Source organism: Eretmochelys imbricata, chromosome 2 (genome assembly GCF_965152235.1).
Source record: "Eretmochelys imbricata isolate rEreImb1 chromosome 2, rEreImb1.hap1, whole genome shotgun sequence".
Classification (NCBI taxonomy): domain Eukaryota; kingdom Metazoa; phylum Chordata; order Testudines; family Cheloniidae; genus Eretmochelys; species Eretmochelys imbricata.
This window is the reverse complement of record NC_135573.1, coordinates 105,429,169-105,445,554: the sequence shown is the minus strand read 5'-3', so window position 1 is coordinate 105,445,554 and position 16,386 is coordinate 105,429,169. Positions and strand designations below refer to the sequence as shown.

General features: G+C 40.2%; 1 protein-coding gene across 4 annotated transcripts in view; it reads right to left on the bottom strand.

Moving 5' to 3' along the window:
• RIPOR2 (RHO family interacting cell polarization regulator 2) overlaps nucleotides 1-16,386 on the bottom strand; it is a 96,058-nt gene that overhangs the window by 32,159 nt on the left and 47,513 nt on the right. For all 4 annotated transcript variants that reach the window (XM_077810557.1, XM_077810555.1, XM_077810554.1 and 1 more), the window contains exons 2-9: nucleotides 13,465-13,591; nucleotides 12,172-12,327; nucleotides 11,390-11,468; nucleotides 10,815-10,838; nucleotides 9,650-9,703; nucleotides 5,768-5,917; nucleotides 4,735-4,798; nucleotides 609-652 (exon numbers count right to left, since the gene is read on the bottom strand). In XM_077810557.1, coding sequence (XP_077666683.1) covers nucleotides 609-652; nucleotides 4,735-4,798; nucleotides 5,768-5,917; nucleotides 9,650-9,703; nucleotides 10,815-10,838; nucleotides 11,390-11,468; nucleotides 12,172-12,327; nucleotides 13,465-13,591 — 698 coding nt within the window. The remainder of the gene's footprint in view (nucleotides 1-608; nucleotides 653-4,734; nucleotides 4,799-5,767; nucleotides 5,918-9,649; nucleotides 9,704-10,814; nucleotides 10,839-11,389; nucleotides 11,469-12,171; nucleotides 12,328-13,464; nucleotides 13,592-16,386) is intronic.

Here is a 16,386-nt window from a genome sequence, read left to right as displayed (position 1 = left end):
ATGGTTGGTAGTATATTCCTACTGCTATATTCTTATTATTCAAGCATTCTTATTATTTCTATCCATAGGGATTCTGTGGTACAGTTTGATTCATTTAAGATTTTTACTATATTTGACTCTGAGGCCGAGTTGATTTCACATATAGTGACACTCCCCCACCAGCACAACCTATTCTGTCACTCCTATATATATATTCTGTCCTGGTATTAATGTCCCATTGATATAGTGTTGCTCTAATAGATTTGTTCTATTCAATCTGCCCTGACTGGATAAATGAGGCATCTTCTGCATAGAAGAATTGGAGACTTATGCCAAGAATAAGGTATTGTGAGACATGATTTCTTTCTAAAACAAAACTAAAGACAGACCTATTGTTATCTTAATAGCCATTATCCAGTACTTTAGATCTGATCTTGAAGTCTTCACTGCTGACACTGTTGACACATTCAGTCATAAAGACAACAGTGGGGCTTTTCTTGCTATATACATCAGGAAAAAGCGGCTCTTTCCAGAGGTGTCACCACAATAAGTTACTTTCAGGATCACGTACACAGTGATGGAAATCCCCCCTGCTTATTTTATACTAAGGAAACTGACACAATACTTACCTCATATTGATCTCCAGGACAAAGACGAGCAAAACCAGCCAGACCTAAGAGCAAATGACATTTGAGATCATTTTCAGAAGACACTCTTTATTTAACACCTTGTTCCCTTTCTAGCTCCCTTTACTTGTATGAGCTAAATGCTTAAGACCTGATCAAAACCCTAGCACTCCTTTTATGGCATCAGTGCAGTCATGCCATATGCATCAGCACTTTGTACATCTTTTCTAAGAGAATTGAACCCACCAGTATTTCTTACTGTTTGAGATTCAGGCTGCCTCTTTGGCTTCTATAAAGATCCCACGGATGGCAGGAAAGCTGCTGGGTTCATTTTTTGTTGCTGGGCAACATGAGAGTAGGATGCATTGGTAGCTGAGAGAATAACACAATCACGGATTTGGTTTGTTTGGGGTTTGAATGTCTGATTTATGCTCCTGGCTGGATTTTAACTATAAAGACTTCCTACTAGCCCCTCAAATTCTTTAGTGCAGCTCTACAAATCAGTTAATAAGACAAGCCCCAAATCTCAAGTATCTTCTAGTGGATTGGAAATGCATTTCTTAGCCACTACTACAGCCCCAAGAAATGGAAACTGCATCAAGAACCGAACAGCTTTACAGGGGACATCACATAAGCTTACAACTTCGTTCTTTTTTCATGATCTCTGTGTCATGGTTTATTATAAATGGTGATCATGTGAAATGAACAAAACTATTTGAATGTAACGCAAGTAGACAGTCATGTTAGAGAGATCTTGGATAACTTGCTGTCTGCTAGTTTGCTCTTTGTTCAGTATATTCACTATCCAAACTGGTGGTAGGCAAATGACCGTGCATTTTTTCATTCTATTTTTTGCCGAGTGATATTTGTTATGCTACATGGTCAGATGGTGAATTTAATGATTCAACTCCTGATAAAACTGAAACAGGTCACCACATTCAGCAACACGCAGCATCCTAGATTGACATAAATGGCATTAAATATATGCCATGACATGTTTTGAGTCAAATTCTGCTCTTGGACACACACATAATTGCGACACCTCTATTAAATGCAAGTATTTAGTGAAGCATTAAGACTATATACTTTGAATTGCACAACGAAAGCTTAGATCTGCAAGTAAATTGATTCCAATACCATATGCAATGTTGCTTGGTATATTTTATACACACATACAGAACACTCATTCATAACCAAGGTTATACTCCAAAACTGCTCTCATTTACACTGATGTCACTTCTCTGACAACGATTAAGATCCACTAAGGTAATTGACAGCAGAATCCAACCTTAGTTTGTAGGGAGAGATCTCGGCTTTGAGGCAGTTAGTGAAGTGGTCACTAAGTACATAAATCTGGTGTCTTACAGGCTTACAATAATACTGTGTTCTATTCTCAAGTCTTGTCTGTAGGTGGCAGCAATCCTTCACAAGCCTAATTTACCGTTTCAGTAAGAGCTCTTCCTAAATTTAAGTATTTGCCATTTGATATAAAAATCCAGAGAATGCCAGTACTGCCAGCCCCAACTGTTCAAAAACCATGAGTCAGGCCTCAAACAAATAATGAGATTGGTTAAAAATAATTAATCTGGGGGGTTCTTATTTGCCTTTTGCGGAGCCTTCAGGGTTCAAGTTTTCAAGCTTTTCTCTGTAAACATGAGGGCTGAAAGCTTGTATTTAAAAAATAAAAAAGTGGAGATTCTCATGTAACCATATCACTTCATAAGCTGAGGCTTTAGGAATAACATCTGATATCATTATGAGGCTCATAAGAGTTGGCATCACTGATAACTGCTTTACATTTACTTGCAAACAGTTACCAAACAGATACAAATTATAAAGAGCAGGATTCTTTTAAGAAACTTTCTCTTCATAGATGCATAGGAGTTTGAGATACACACTCATTTATGTCCCTCTCCCTGCCCATGCAAGACTGTTCCCTACAGCTACTGTACACATCTGCTATTTTTTCACAAGCCTAATTTAAATGGTCTCACATGAGGGAACTTCTTCCACTTTCCTGCAGATTCTCATATCTCCTTCTTAGGAAGCTATTGCTGATATTTGGCGTAAAAGTCTTCAACTTTATTTCATCCCATTACTCCTAATTACACCTCTTTATATCACCCTAAACAATTCTTATATGGGCCCAATCACTATAGTATAGTCTCTAAGGTGCCACAAGTACTCCTTTTCTTATAGTATCTGAGTAGCTTACAAATTAATGTATCCTCTTAACACCTTGGTTAGGTAGGGAAGCATTATCCCTGTTCTACAGATGGGGAACTGCAGTATAGAGAGACTAATACCTTAAAGGTATTAGTTACCTCACTCCCATGGATTTCAAAGGGCGTGAAGTGCCTAAATACTTTTGAGGATCTGTGCCTACGTGACTAACACAAAGTCCCACAGGAAATCTGTGGCAGAACAGAGAATCAAACGCAAGACTCTAGAGTTCCAGTCTTCGCTGCCGTACCCACAAAACAAACCCTCTTTTTAAAAAACAAGAGGTGTTTAGATCCAACCTACTGCAGGTAAACCCTATTCTTTTACTACTGGTTGATCATAGTTGGTCATTGCATTAAGAATCTGGACCCAGACCCTTTTCTTTCACTTCTTTAGTGGGTGGTTTGAGCAGAACACAGCATATTCTCTACTCTCTCCTGAACACTGGGAGCAGAAGAACAACGCAGCCCTCTGTCAGGGCTCATGTTGCCTCCCACTTTCTAATTTATTTATTGTTTATAAATAATTTACGTTTACTAGCACTCTGCTGCTGCTCCCATCTCTACAAAGATGCTCGTATCAGCTAACTTGGTCTCTGCTGGGCAGTATCACTGAACATATCTTATGTAAAGAACATTTTCTTCAGCCCAATAGAAGGGGGAGAGAGAGGGTGGTTTAAAACTGCAGCTCCATCTTTGTCTTTGATCGGGGGGATTGGCCTACAGCATTTGTTTGAGTGAAGGGACGCAAAAGGGAGTGGTAGGGAAAGTTAGTCTGAAAAGCAGTATGAAAGCACTGTAACAGGTTAACCTGGAAGGAGGATGCCTCTCCCCTAGTATTCTTCAAACGCCTACAGCTTGATCAAAGTATATTTCCATAGAGGCTGGAGAGGAATAGTGGGAGGTTAGTTTAGTTGACTTGTGTGCCATCCCCCAACACTTAGGCCTGTGACAGCACCTAGAGTACCGGAGATACGTGGCACCATGGCACACACGTGGTGATGTTTAGTACCCCTCCTTTCTACATGGGAGTTAATCCTGAATGGAAGGCTAGCAAGGCCATTGTCCTTACTTCATAAAATGATCATGATTTTTTTAAACATCATATGCATGAAAATAGAGCGAAGGCCCTTTACCATCTGACATTATTGTTCACTCGGTACAAGTGGAGGAGACTGTGTTGCTCTACTGGTATTAATGCATGACACAAAATAAAAGTGATTTGCACGGACATGACTGGAGATGTTTAAGCTTTTCAGAGACATATATTTCAGCTCCACCCTCAGATCCTAGGGTTACAACAACGTTGCTGTATCACCTGCATTGAACTTCACAGAGAAAATACTGATGATGCATCATTTATCATTTCTCTTCTCCCAGTCTTTTATGTTAGGGGTTTCTGCATGTAATCAGCGTTTTTATTTAAGTACTCCATTCCTGATGCTTATTCCTCACTGATGTGCATGGAATGAAAAATTAGGCTACCATAAGGTCCCATTGATTTCACTGGAAGCTTAGGGTTTGCAGGAAATGCAGGGTCAGGTCTTTGAAGTTTGGCCATTTATGACAATAATAATTTCTGCTGCAATCAAAAGACAATTGCCTTAAAAACTGCATCACACATTCATCTCGATAACCAAAGCAATGCAGTCTAATTACCCCATCTCCCTCAAAAATAGGAAGAATTGTCTTTGAAGAGCTCACTGTACAGAATTGCGCATCAAACTAGTATGATCAATTCTACTGGGTGTGGGTGTAAGTCAGGGTTCTGAAGGCTCAGCAATTGATGTGACAGGAAAAACAAACCTCTCATACATTAAACCTAAATTAGCTTTTGCTCTCAGAAACACACAGAGAGAGCTCTGGCAATTCTGTTTATGCAGAAGGTTTGGGAGGGAGGCAATTACCTTTCATCTTGATGCAAAACTCCCCCAATAGGTTTTCCAGCTCTCCTTCAATGGTACACATGTTCTGTGTTGGAAAAAGGAAGATTGACATCAGGCCAAACTCCCACATTTTGTTTAAAAAAAAAAAAAAAAAGTTTAGAAAGAAATGATCCCACAATGTTCAGTAGATAAAAATAAGTATCTCAAATTAAAATCAATATGCCAAAGTCAGTCCTGGAATAGACAGATGCAGCTCTATTGACTTCAGGTGAGCCAAGCCTGTTTACACTAAGGCTGAATTTGGCCCAATGTTCTTCTTTTGTTGTATTATAATCCTTGCATTGGCAGAACGAAGTGGATCATTTTCCCACCCCTCCCTCCAGCCAAGGATTTGTTCCAAGGTGGATCTCAACATGTTTTTATGCTTTGAGCTACGTGGAACACACTACGAGAAAAGGGGCATTGGACTCTACCCAATGCTTTCTCTGTATTTAAGGAGATTGCTATAGCTGTGGTGGTTGTCACACCTTTCTATAGCTTTTCCAGATCATGATGCAATCGCACGTTAATAAAGTAGATTTGATAATACTGAGTAAGATTAGAAATGATGCAGCAGATGTCTTTACACAGATGGGTTCCAAGCTAATGGAAACCATAATGTACTGAAATCTGCAGAATTGGGAAGATTTTAGTTGGAGTACAGATAGACTCAGGGCAGACTTATGCCTTTTCCTGAACTGTGGCCCCAAGATGCATGTTTCGATGGAGATATTGTGGCATTACAATATAATGTCACTGTGCCCACTCCATCCATCTCTGACAGAGTGACAAGCTTGTATTTGCAGGTCTCCCACTGCTCCATGGCAGTAAATACAAAATAGTCCCATAATATTTCGAATCAGTCAAATATTTCAAAAGTGAAAAGTAATTAGCTGCATTGATTTACAGGTGGATCCTGCAGTCCTTATTCCGACAAAATTCCCATTGAAATATATGGGAACACTCCCATTGATGTCAAGCAGTGCAGGACTGGACTAAACAGAGCAGCACATACCTCTGTGTATTCCTTGTAACTTCTGTTGATTTCAGACAAACTCTCTCGAGCACCTTTGCTGGCAGGCGACATTGCAAATGCTTGCTTCATTTTGCAGGCACCGTCACAAAGACGTCTTTGGATACAGTAGGCTTCGTACAGCTCATCCACCTAGCAGGAACAACGAAAGCACATTAAAATAAAGAAACCCAAAGGAATCGTAAAATAGGTTCCATTAAAAGGAAATAGAACTGAACAATTCTGAATTTTTTTTTTTTAGATACACCAGCGGGTAAACAACTGTAGCTTTGATGCCATCACATTAAAGTTAATAAGGATGCAATACGGAAAAACATCCTCTGCTGTAAAACTTCATCAAGACAACAGAGACTCAGCAATTTGTACTTTAGTTCTGCAGACCTCCAGCTACTGTTTTCATATGGGATTTGTAGAACTCTCTAAATCTCTTTTAGAGATCAATTTCAAGCTTATAAAAGAGCTTGGATTTGACAGCCCTGGGGAGTAGTAATGTCCTCTGTTTGGTTTCAAAACCAAGGATCGCACAATAGTGGCAGTGAAAGAAAGCTTCCTCACAACATACCACTGCCCTGTTGTGGAGGAGTTCTTTCTAGTAGTGGGAAAGTAGCTGAGTTTCAAAATAGAGCCTTGGCCACTATGCTGATGCCAGGTAGTGTCAATCACAAGTCCTGCAGCCTGAATGCCAAGACCTGGATGGAGGCTGTGACAGATACTGCAAATACATGCAATATCTTTGGGGACAATATTGCATGAAAGCTATGAAGGTTTACGTATGATTGATTATGTTCTGCTCCATAGGGGAGGGTTACCACAGCTCCTCCAGGGACTAAAAACAGTGAGAGGTGATTAAAGTGAATCACTGAGACCAAACAGCTCTAGAGAGGTACCACCGCCTCCTGTTATCTCTATATACTGATTCAAGCTGGGTTTTCCAGAGACTAAGAAACAAAGGAAAGACTTTTGGTATAAACGGATGAGCTTGAACTGACTTAGGGCCTTCTTTCTGATCCAGCAAACGGACAGGACCTTCTGTCCCAGGGCAGGACCCAACCCTTGCAGAAGGGTTGGCAGGACTTTGATCTACTAGGGCTCTAAAAGACTGATGGTTGACCTCTGATAAGGTTTTAGCATGCATGCAGGAGCTTTTATTTATTAATACTTTTCTGTGTAATGCTTTTACCTTAAGCAATAAAGGTGCTTGCTGAGAAAAAGCTGTGTGGCAACCTGTAACTGCTGGCAATACACTGGTCATAGCCCTTGAGGAGAAAGCAAAGCTCAGGCACTGGCCTTTAGACAGACTGGCTGACTAGGGATATCTGAGTGTAAGGGGGTTGTGCAGCCTTAAAACTCCTGGAGTGGGCCACGGGGATGGGGAGGATACAGGTACAGTTACCCTGAAACTGTGACAGAGGCCTTTAACTCATTTCATATAGACCACTGAACATCCATTAGATGGTAACAACTTGGGCTAAGATTTTCAAAAGTAACTAGCACTTTTTGGTGCTGATTGTCCACCCTCTGAAATTCAGGTCCCTTGAAAGTGTCTCACATTGGGCACCCAAAACTCCCTAATCACTTTTGGAAATCTTGGTCCTAGTTATCTCCCAATGTGGGCCAGTTTTAGACCATAACTTTAAAGGAAAAAAGCTCCATATGCTATTAATAATTCCTTATGCTTATCCAACACCCCAACTGTGCTTTTCTTTTAAAACCTTATCCTTCGTGTGCACACTTGTTATAGCGGAGTTATTTGCTGGGGGCTTGCAGCAGTGGGACTTCTACCAGATTCATCTCCTGCAGCTGGCTGCTGAATCTGAACAAGTGGTTTCATTAGTAAAACGAAGTTATTTTAGGAGTTGGATTTTTTTCTGTGAAACTAAAACTACAAGGAGGTTGTCACATTAGTTCTTTCCACTGTTCCTGCTAACAGTGGACAAGATTCAGTTTTTATATATTCCACTTTTTTCTAGCGGATCATGCCCTGCATCCTAATGCTGCTCGGTCATGGATCTTTCACAGCAGAACTTGTCTCTATCAAAACTTGTGTTAACTTGACTTCATATACTACCTGCCACCATGACTTTATTTTTTCTACATTAGAAATTAACCTGAACCAAAACCTGGATCTCCAAATTTTAGGAATGTTCAGATCCTAAATCAAAATTTCCCATTCAGCTCTATCTCTAACAAAAATACTGTTGCCTGTTTTCCAATTGAATGGGAAACAAGAAGTGTGATTGAGTATACCCCATCTGAGCCCCCTCTGTCACAGTTTCAAAAATCGAAGTGTAAAAATCAGACTAACAAGGCGGATTTGGGTTCATAATGAGGGATATAATTTATCTGAGAGGCCTGTAACTAAAACAGAAGGCAGTTTACAAATGGAATACTGCAACAAAGATTAATGGGAGAAAAGGTAACTTTATTAACACTTCAGAATTACAAACCAAGCTTATCTGAGATGCAAGCCCACTGCACTTAATCTTTCCAGCTAGTAACCCTCTAGTCTCCATTCTAAAGAGCTGCTATAAATAGTTTTCACTTGCTATTTATGACCATAATCCGGGTGGGGCCTACCCCTGTGCTCAGACTCTGTGTCTGCACATGTGAGCCTGGTTAAGATGAATTCATTTGCCACTGTAAAGATCTGCCACCTGTTACTACACTTCCTGTTTTCCATGCTTTGTTTCCTGTATAGAATGACAACAGTACTTAACACTGACAGGGCACTGCCACTATCAGAAGACAGCACAGTTTGTCCTTGTTCTGAAAGATTCTTCTGCTTCTATCCATTTAAAAACCATTTTCCTAAATAGCTGCCTAAGATCTGATGTTATAAAACTCTCTCACACAATGGTCTATTTATTTGTCACCATGGGTTATAGAGCAGTGAACTAACATATGGAGCAAGCAGAGTTGTTTTTATTAGTTCCTCTTATGTTTAGAATCTCTTTTCATAAACACAGAAACCAGTAGATCTGTCCAGGATGGGGATGGCACAGGAGGGATTTAGATAGAAAATGTGCTTTAGGCTATAATTTTGACATGCAGGTTACCAGCCAGGAAGTGTATTGTTCGGAGAAAAAATTTCAACCTACTGTATTTCTTAAAGATTTTCTTTGAGCCTCGTGATTATGAGAACAATGAAATTAAAGTGTTTTTTGTATGCCTGGTCACTCTTGTATATAACAAGCAGCGTGTGTGTTTTTTAAATGAATCTCAGTAGACATTTCATCTATCATATAAGTACATCATTTTGTCAAGTTGGGGAAAATGTTAATTAGTAGATATATTAATGACTAAAAGAAAATATACTGTGGGTTTGATTCTAAGGCAGACTGATGTATATCTAGAATACACCAACTGACTTGGATGGAGTTATTCCAAGTATATGCCGGTGTAACTGAGCAGAATTTGGCCCAGTGGAGTAAAATGGTGTAAAAACTAGTGTTAAAATCCAGAGGACACTCGCAGTCTGACTGTGAGACTTTTAATATGCAATAGATCAAATTGTGAACCTAAACTTCTTGCAGGTGCAAGTGTGCCTTTACTTGTACCTTTCAAGGAAACTTATGATGAGATCTTAGCTTACCCATGAAGGGCCTGACCCTGCATTTCCTTTGCACCCATTGTCAGTGGGAGTGTTTGGCGTGCATGTAGAACTGGCGAACCTCAGAGGTTTTAAAGCTTTTTAAAATCCTTTCTTTGTTTCTGTCTCAGGAGTCATTGCAGTACTTTAACTGCATCGGGGAGAGGCAGCGAGGTGGGTCCCTCTGGAGTGGAAGCTTTCACACTAGGCAATGGTTGGTTTTCTTAATAATATAAAAGCAGATATAGAAGAAACATGATAGAATTGTTCATTACCATACTAATGTGGAACTCCAGCCTTCTCATATATCTTTCTATCGCTTTGATTTGCTGCAAATAAATAAGAGGAATGAGAGACTTTTTCCATTAGCTCAGATGATTGTATTTTTATATAGATTCCTTGCAGAAATCTTCTCTTTAGCTGGTTTTCCTGTCTCAAGCCATTGTGAGCTTCAAAGAGACTCTTCTTCTCCAAACTGTGAAGCTTTCTTTCATTCTGGAGAGGTTTTTGTATATGAACCTCAGAACAGGTGCTTTATCTTAACGTAATTAGTCTTTCACTCAAAAGTAGAGCTGGTTGAATTTTTTCCATCCCAATCTATTTTGTCCAAAAATGGTTCTGACCAAAACACAAATTTTTATGGACAAATTTTTATTTAAAAATATTTTTTCAATTAAAAAAAAACCTGAAAAATTTTCATTTTAAATGAGTATGTTTTCAGTAAAAAAATAATTACTATCAGTTAGTTTTTGGTTTTCAAAATGCCAAAATGTTACCAGAAGTTCTTTGAAAACTCAAAATGTTTTGGTTTTTACATTTTTTTTCTTTGTTTTCATTAAAGTTTTGGAGTGTTTTCTTTTTTTTTTTTTTTACATTTCCCTGTGAAGAACAACTGCCATTTTTCAACCAGCTCTCCTCAAAAGCTTGAAGGCCTTTGCTTTTTGCAGGATCAGTAGTGAGTGTACAGACTAGAAATACTCTGAAGACTTGGTGGACCATTTGTGTAAGTGGGCACAACTCCACTGAAGTGCCCTAGCAGTATATTTGGCCGTCTCTTAATGAAGAGGTGGCAGATATACATCCAAATTCCAGAGCAAGTGCTGGCTGGAGCCGAGGCAGTAGCTATCAGAGGTCGTTCTCCACTGACTTTCTTTGTATGTTTCTCTGGAGTTTATTTTGGGGGTTACCATTCTGTGTGTAACCTGCCTGAAGCGGGTTCTTGCTGAACTACCTATGGATTGTTTCTGACCCCTCAGGACTTTGATCCTACTCCCACTGAAGTCAGTGGCAAATCCTGCCTGCCTCTCCCCATCGGTGGTATCTGATTAGAGAATCAGGCTCTGAGAAGCTCTTTGTGCCCACCTGTCTCCAGGTCTGGGTACATATCACTCAACTTTTAATGTTTTCTTTGCAGCACCACTGCCCCAGAGGGTAACGTACCTTGTCTAGATCATACAGCACTCCCTGCAATAAAGAAAGGGAGATGATGATTAGCTTTCAGAGTAGCAGCCGTGTTAGTCTGTATTCGCAAAAAGAAAAGGAGTACTTGTGGCACCTTACTGACTAACCAATTTATTTGCTTGTGTGTCATACCGTTCCATTGAATGATACACTCCCCCAGTGCCCTATTATGTTTAAATAGCTGAAATATCAAACAGGATCCTGGGTGGGAGCTCACCTAGGGTGGTCCACTGTCCCTTAGTACAAGGGATGTCCCTTACTTTTTCATCTCTGTACAACAAGTTCAGGAGTTGCTGAATGCGGCAAAAACCAACAAGAAATACCCCTGCCGAATGTAGGCGAGTACTGTTTATTATTATTAGTGATGATGATGATAGTGGGAGGAGGGGTAGGGTGGGGGTGCTAAGAAAACAGTACTTTTGAAATACAATGTTGACAACCCTAGAAGAACTGCTTTCCTTTAAAACTCCCTTGTCCCCCCTTTTCCTCCGATACCTTGATCTGTGCAAGTAGTATAGAACACTTTATCATTTGAATCGTCGGATAACACATACCAGCCGCGAGTTTCTTTTCATGTCTTTTAACTGAGTAGTTAACTTATCCAGCTCTGTCTGGTGAACTTCCAGATACTCGCTGTAAAGATAAACAAGAAAGGGAATCATGAACTCCGCTACATTTCAGTACATAGGGCGCTGATTGCTGACCTCTGTGAAAGGAATATTTGTGTAACAAATAGTTATTCTCATCACATACTGGCTTAAACAAGTACAACATGTTTATACTGACCTGACTGTCATAAAAACTCTCCATATTTCCCTAGTGCTTTGCATGTGCAACCCTCTCATGCTTCACACCAACTAAACAAGCAATAGGAACATTTCTTTAGCTCTTGAGTAACAGGTTAACGCTTTCAAGTACATTTCACAGCTAGGTTTTGTGAGAACTAAGCTGCTGTTTAGTTTGTGGGTTGCCTCTGTCCAATCACTGTCCTTGTGCCTATCTAACAAAGGCATTACTATGTTCTGTGATGTTATCTTGTATCACATTGTGTGGTGTGACTCTCCAATGTGATGGGAGGTAAATTTGAAGCAACAGTCTAGGGGTGAAATCCTGGCCCTATTGAAGTCAATGGGAGTTATGCCCTTGACTTGAATAGAGCCAGGATTTCGCCAAGTGTGTTTTTGTTTCCTGTGAACAAGTGGGTTTAACACAGGAGAGCAGAAGTCAGCAGTTGGATTTATCCTACCATGACCGAGGCTCCCCACTCCCATGACCCATTGCTTCCACTCTAAAGTAGTAAAGAAAGCTTCAGACATCCAGTGATAAATTCTCTTACTCCAATCCATTCTTTAAGGCCCTATAGACCTCTTCCATCCTTTTAGGCTGGGGCTCTTTGGAGGCAGTGCTGTTCTTATGCCCCAAATTGTGCGTTTTCTTCACCTTTGCTTGGGGCTTCTTAAGTGCAGAGGAATTTTCAACAAACGAGTTACACCTGCAAAATGGACATGAAAGGAAAACACTATCAATCACAATGATCTTAAAGGACTGTTGCCTGATGTTATCTCTTTTGGCAAAAGTAATCTTCTTATAGTAGTGCCTGCTGGAGGACTGTTTGTTTACAGGTTAAGCAGTATTGTGCTCAGGCTATCAGCATCTGATGTTCCAGTTGCTGAGACTTGAATGCCATTCTGGTAAACAATAGCCTGAGGCTTGCCCATGGCAGACAGCTCTATACATCTTATACTGGGTCTGTCCCATCCAGCAATGCTAGGGAATCATAGAGCCCCGGGACTGCAAGGGACCTCGAGAGCTTCTAGTCCAGTCCCCTGCAGCAATGCCTAAACTACACCCAGTTGGTGAGAACAAAGGCAATTTTTAATCATGCAAAACCTATATGCTACTAAATAGCACTGTCTTGATGTTTGCATGCACAGCACAACTGTGCTCTTATCTCAGCCACAGCCTCTAGGCACTATTGCACTGCAAATGAATAGTAATTTTACTATATTTATATGAATCACACACTCTCGTGTGGCTTCTCAAAAGTCCCACTGAATTCTTGTTTCTTCTTGTTCCCTGCTTCACTGAAAGCTTAAAAAAAAAATCACAGGATTTAACCAAGTTATCAGTAATTTACATCTACACATAAGCGAGCTTCCCAGCCTGGGTCAACAGACTCAGCTAAGTTAGTGGGTCTTGCACTATCGCCCTAAAAAACAGCTGCATAGACAGCCTTTTGAAGTGGTGGTGGCTGGGGTTCCGAAGCCTGGGGAGGGAGTGGATTTCAGGCAGTTCTGGACATTTTACAGGTTGAAAAGATCATATAACTGTATAATTTAATGGACTAAAATCTATATGCCAGCAAAATTCCTCTGAGATTGAGGCCCGAGGGTGAACCGTATATTCATAAAAACAAAGCCCAATAGATTCCCGGCAGTGAAGAGACAGGGTGTCTTCCTTCTTTATTCTCCATGCAAGACAGCTGAGTCGCAGGGAGAACAAACAGACAGTCTGAACTGCAGCACCCAGATTCAACTCGGGGGACAGAAACCAAAAACCTTCCCGTCTCCAATGCGAGTTTCAATTCTTGAGCTGAAAGCTTCCCCCCCTCCCCAAAGATGGTACTTGCCTGGATCGTCTTTCTTGAAGACCGCTGAAGCCAGCGAAGGATTGACTTCTAATAATCCCATTGGGACCACCTGGGGAGAATGAATGTGATCCTACTGACATGATTTCCGGGAGCCTGGAAGATATTCCTGCAAGATAACAGAACAAAGATTAGTGACAGTGGTAAAATACAGACAGGTTGAAGACAGAGACGACTCTGCATTCATCAGAAGTGATAAAGGGTAAATGAATCCCACAAGGTGAATAGAGTCATGAGATGATTAGATGTTTACAAGCCTGACTCTTTACTTCATAGTCTGTTTATACTGACAGCTCAGTTTTCAGAATAATAACAGGAATGTCTGCAAAGGCATTTTCTCTGTTTAATTCTCATGGAAAATACAAGGAATGGTCAGAGTCTTGCAGTTGATTTGTTCACGTTACTAAGAACTAAACTCTACCAATTTGCACGTCTTCCGTGAATTCCAGGATAACATCTATAAGAGCAGCTTTCTTGAAAGAATTACATTCTAGATATAAAAACACAGGCTAGAGAGAAAAATGTAGTCCATTAGTTTCAGCACAGGACTGGAAGCCAGAATCTTCTGAAACCTAATCCTAATTCTGACACAGGCTACCCCTGTGGCCTTGGACTAGTCATTTAAACGCTCTGCCTCAGTCTTCCCATCTGTGAAATGGGAATACATAGTTACCTACTTCATAGGAATTACTATGTGTTGAGAGCTCTGAAGAGTAAAATGGCTAGGTATTATTACAAAGACAATGATGAGGGTTCATTGAAAAATATATGTAGTCCTAAACCTGTTCTCTTAGCTTTCCTTATCTCAGTAACTGTTAGCGTCTTATTGCAGAGAGAGAGAGAGAGAGAGAGACAGGGAAAGAAGGAGATAATGTGGGTGTATTGCAGGAACTCTGGGAAGGGAAGGGAATTATCTGTGTGGTGATAGAGAGGAAAAAGTGCAATTCATCAGACCGTCTCTTCTATCTTCTGTGGCAAGAATGTTGTCTATCCCATTCAGCATCCTCAGTGAAATGAACTGGAGATTTCAGTTAATTTCCTAGTAGTTTATTTATTTTTTTTTTAAATGTGGACACCTGTCTAACACAACTGACTCTTTGGCAACCTCAGCAGAGAGGTAGGGGCTGAATGGGCAGTCAGGGAGACTGGATGACCCTCATAACCTTAGGGTTGCCAAACAACCCTGAAGCACCAAGGCAGGGCATTGTGGCTCAGACTACATTGTTGTTGCTGTCTGGTGGAAAGAGGATGACTCCTTGGGCTGATAATCTAGGGCCTTTCACAAGCATTAAATGAATTTACTAAAAATAGGCACTGGAACTATGTAGTAGCTTTATCCTTACTGCCTTTCAGATGCACTAGCTGAAGAGAGTTAATTCTATTTTTGAAATGTCACAGGCAGCCCAGTTATATTTTGATTAGTAACTTTTAAATGGCCAAATACTCTAAGATTTCATTAATCACCACTGGAGGCTTTGCCTTCTCTGATACAATTTCAGAGGGAATTCTATTTCGCAAGAAGAGGTGCTTTTACAAGGAGCTTTGTGAAGCTCTGCCAAAAATATTTCTAGCCCCAGGAGTGTTGTCACTATTACTAACCTGAAGATTTCTGTGTGATGCAGCCAGCATTGATCTTTGTGATTCAAAAGCCAGAACTGATTGGATTCTCATGGTTACAGTCAATCCAGAGTAGACATGATCTCGGTTTTGTGATATGCTAGCCGTGTAGTTGCATCAGGCTGTGACCATCTTTCATCTTTAACATAACTACTAGATCTTTGTTAAAGAGCCTTAAGAAGCTCCATTAATATCTTAATGAACTCTATGTGCCTTATTTTTTTGTAAGCAGGAACCGAAAGTGTCTGCCTTAAAATGGACTAAATGTACTCTGTAATACACAGTATGCTCCTTAAATATACAGAATGCGTATTAGGTTTTATACTGGTTATAGCTCATTAGCCAAATCTTCAGATGTGTGCAGGGCATATGTGAAAAGGAATGAATAGTCTTTTAGTGTAATATTTTAGGAATACGAAACTTGCAAAACTTTGTGCCACGCCCCTTCTCACAGGGCTTCCACAGATGCCTTCTGTACATCTGTGTCTGTGCCATAACTGCATGAAATCTTATATCATGCCTTTTCGTTAGTCCTGTAATGCTTTATTATTAAGCAGAGCAGTAACTATTAATAAGAATAAAATTTTGATCTAATTTACGTAATGGCATAAATTTCCTCTACGTATTACTGGAGATACTCCAGCTTGACATCAGATTAACTGAGACCAGAATCAGGCCCTACATTAGGATCCAATCCTTCAAGACAATGGGCACCTCCTGTACTGTGCCAAGTTTCTCAGCTTCCACTTGATGATGCTTAGTACCTGGCAGGAGCCACTCAGCACCTTACAGGATCAAACTCCTATATATGAATACAGTACAGAGTCTAAACATTCATTAGAGTCTGAGTCAAGTAGTTCAAACCCAGCTGAGAAACAAGAGACACATAATGGGGAACAATCTGATTACAGTACTTTCAGGTACCATGCTGCAAGTTTAAGATGTTCTCTCTATTTTCTCAAATGACTTTAAAACGGTTAATCTGCGCACTGCATGCGGCAATTTGTATTGCTTTAAAAACAGATTCAAATCAGTAATAATTGTTCAGTGTTTTCCTGATTTGACATGATGATTAGTGCATCCCAGACAGACTCTAGAGATGGTGTGAAGGTAAAAGCTAAACAGCTCTGACAGTCAGCTGGGTTCATCTACAGTAACATTTATACAGATCATCAAATATTCCTCAAGAAAAAAGCAGAACAAAAACAAACTAAGTTTGGTATTAGTCATGAGGCCTTGGGCTATATCTGATGAGGTACTGCAAATTCAAAACTCTAGTCAAAATGC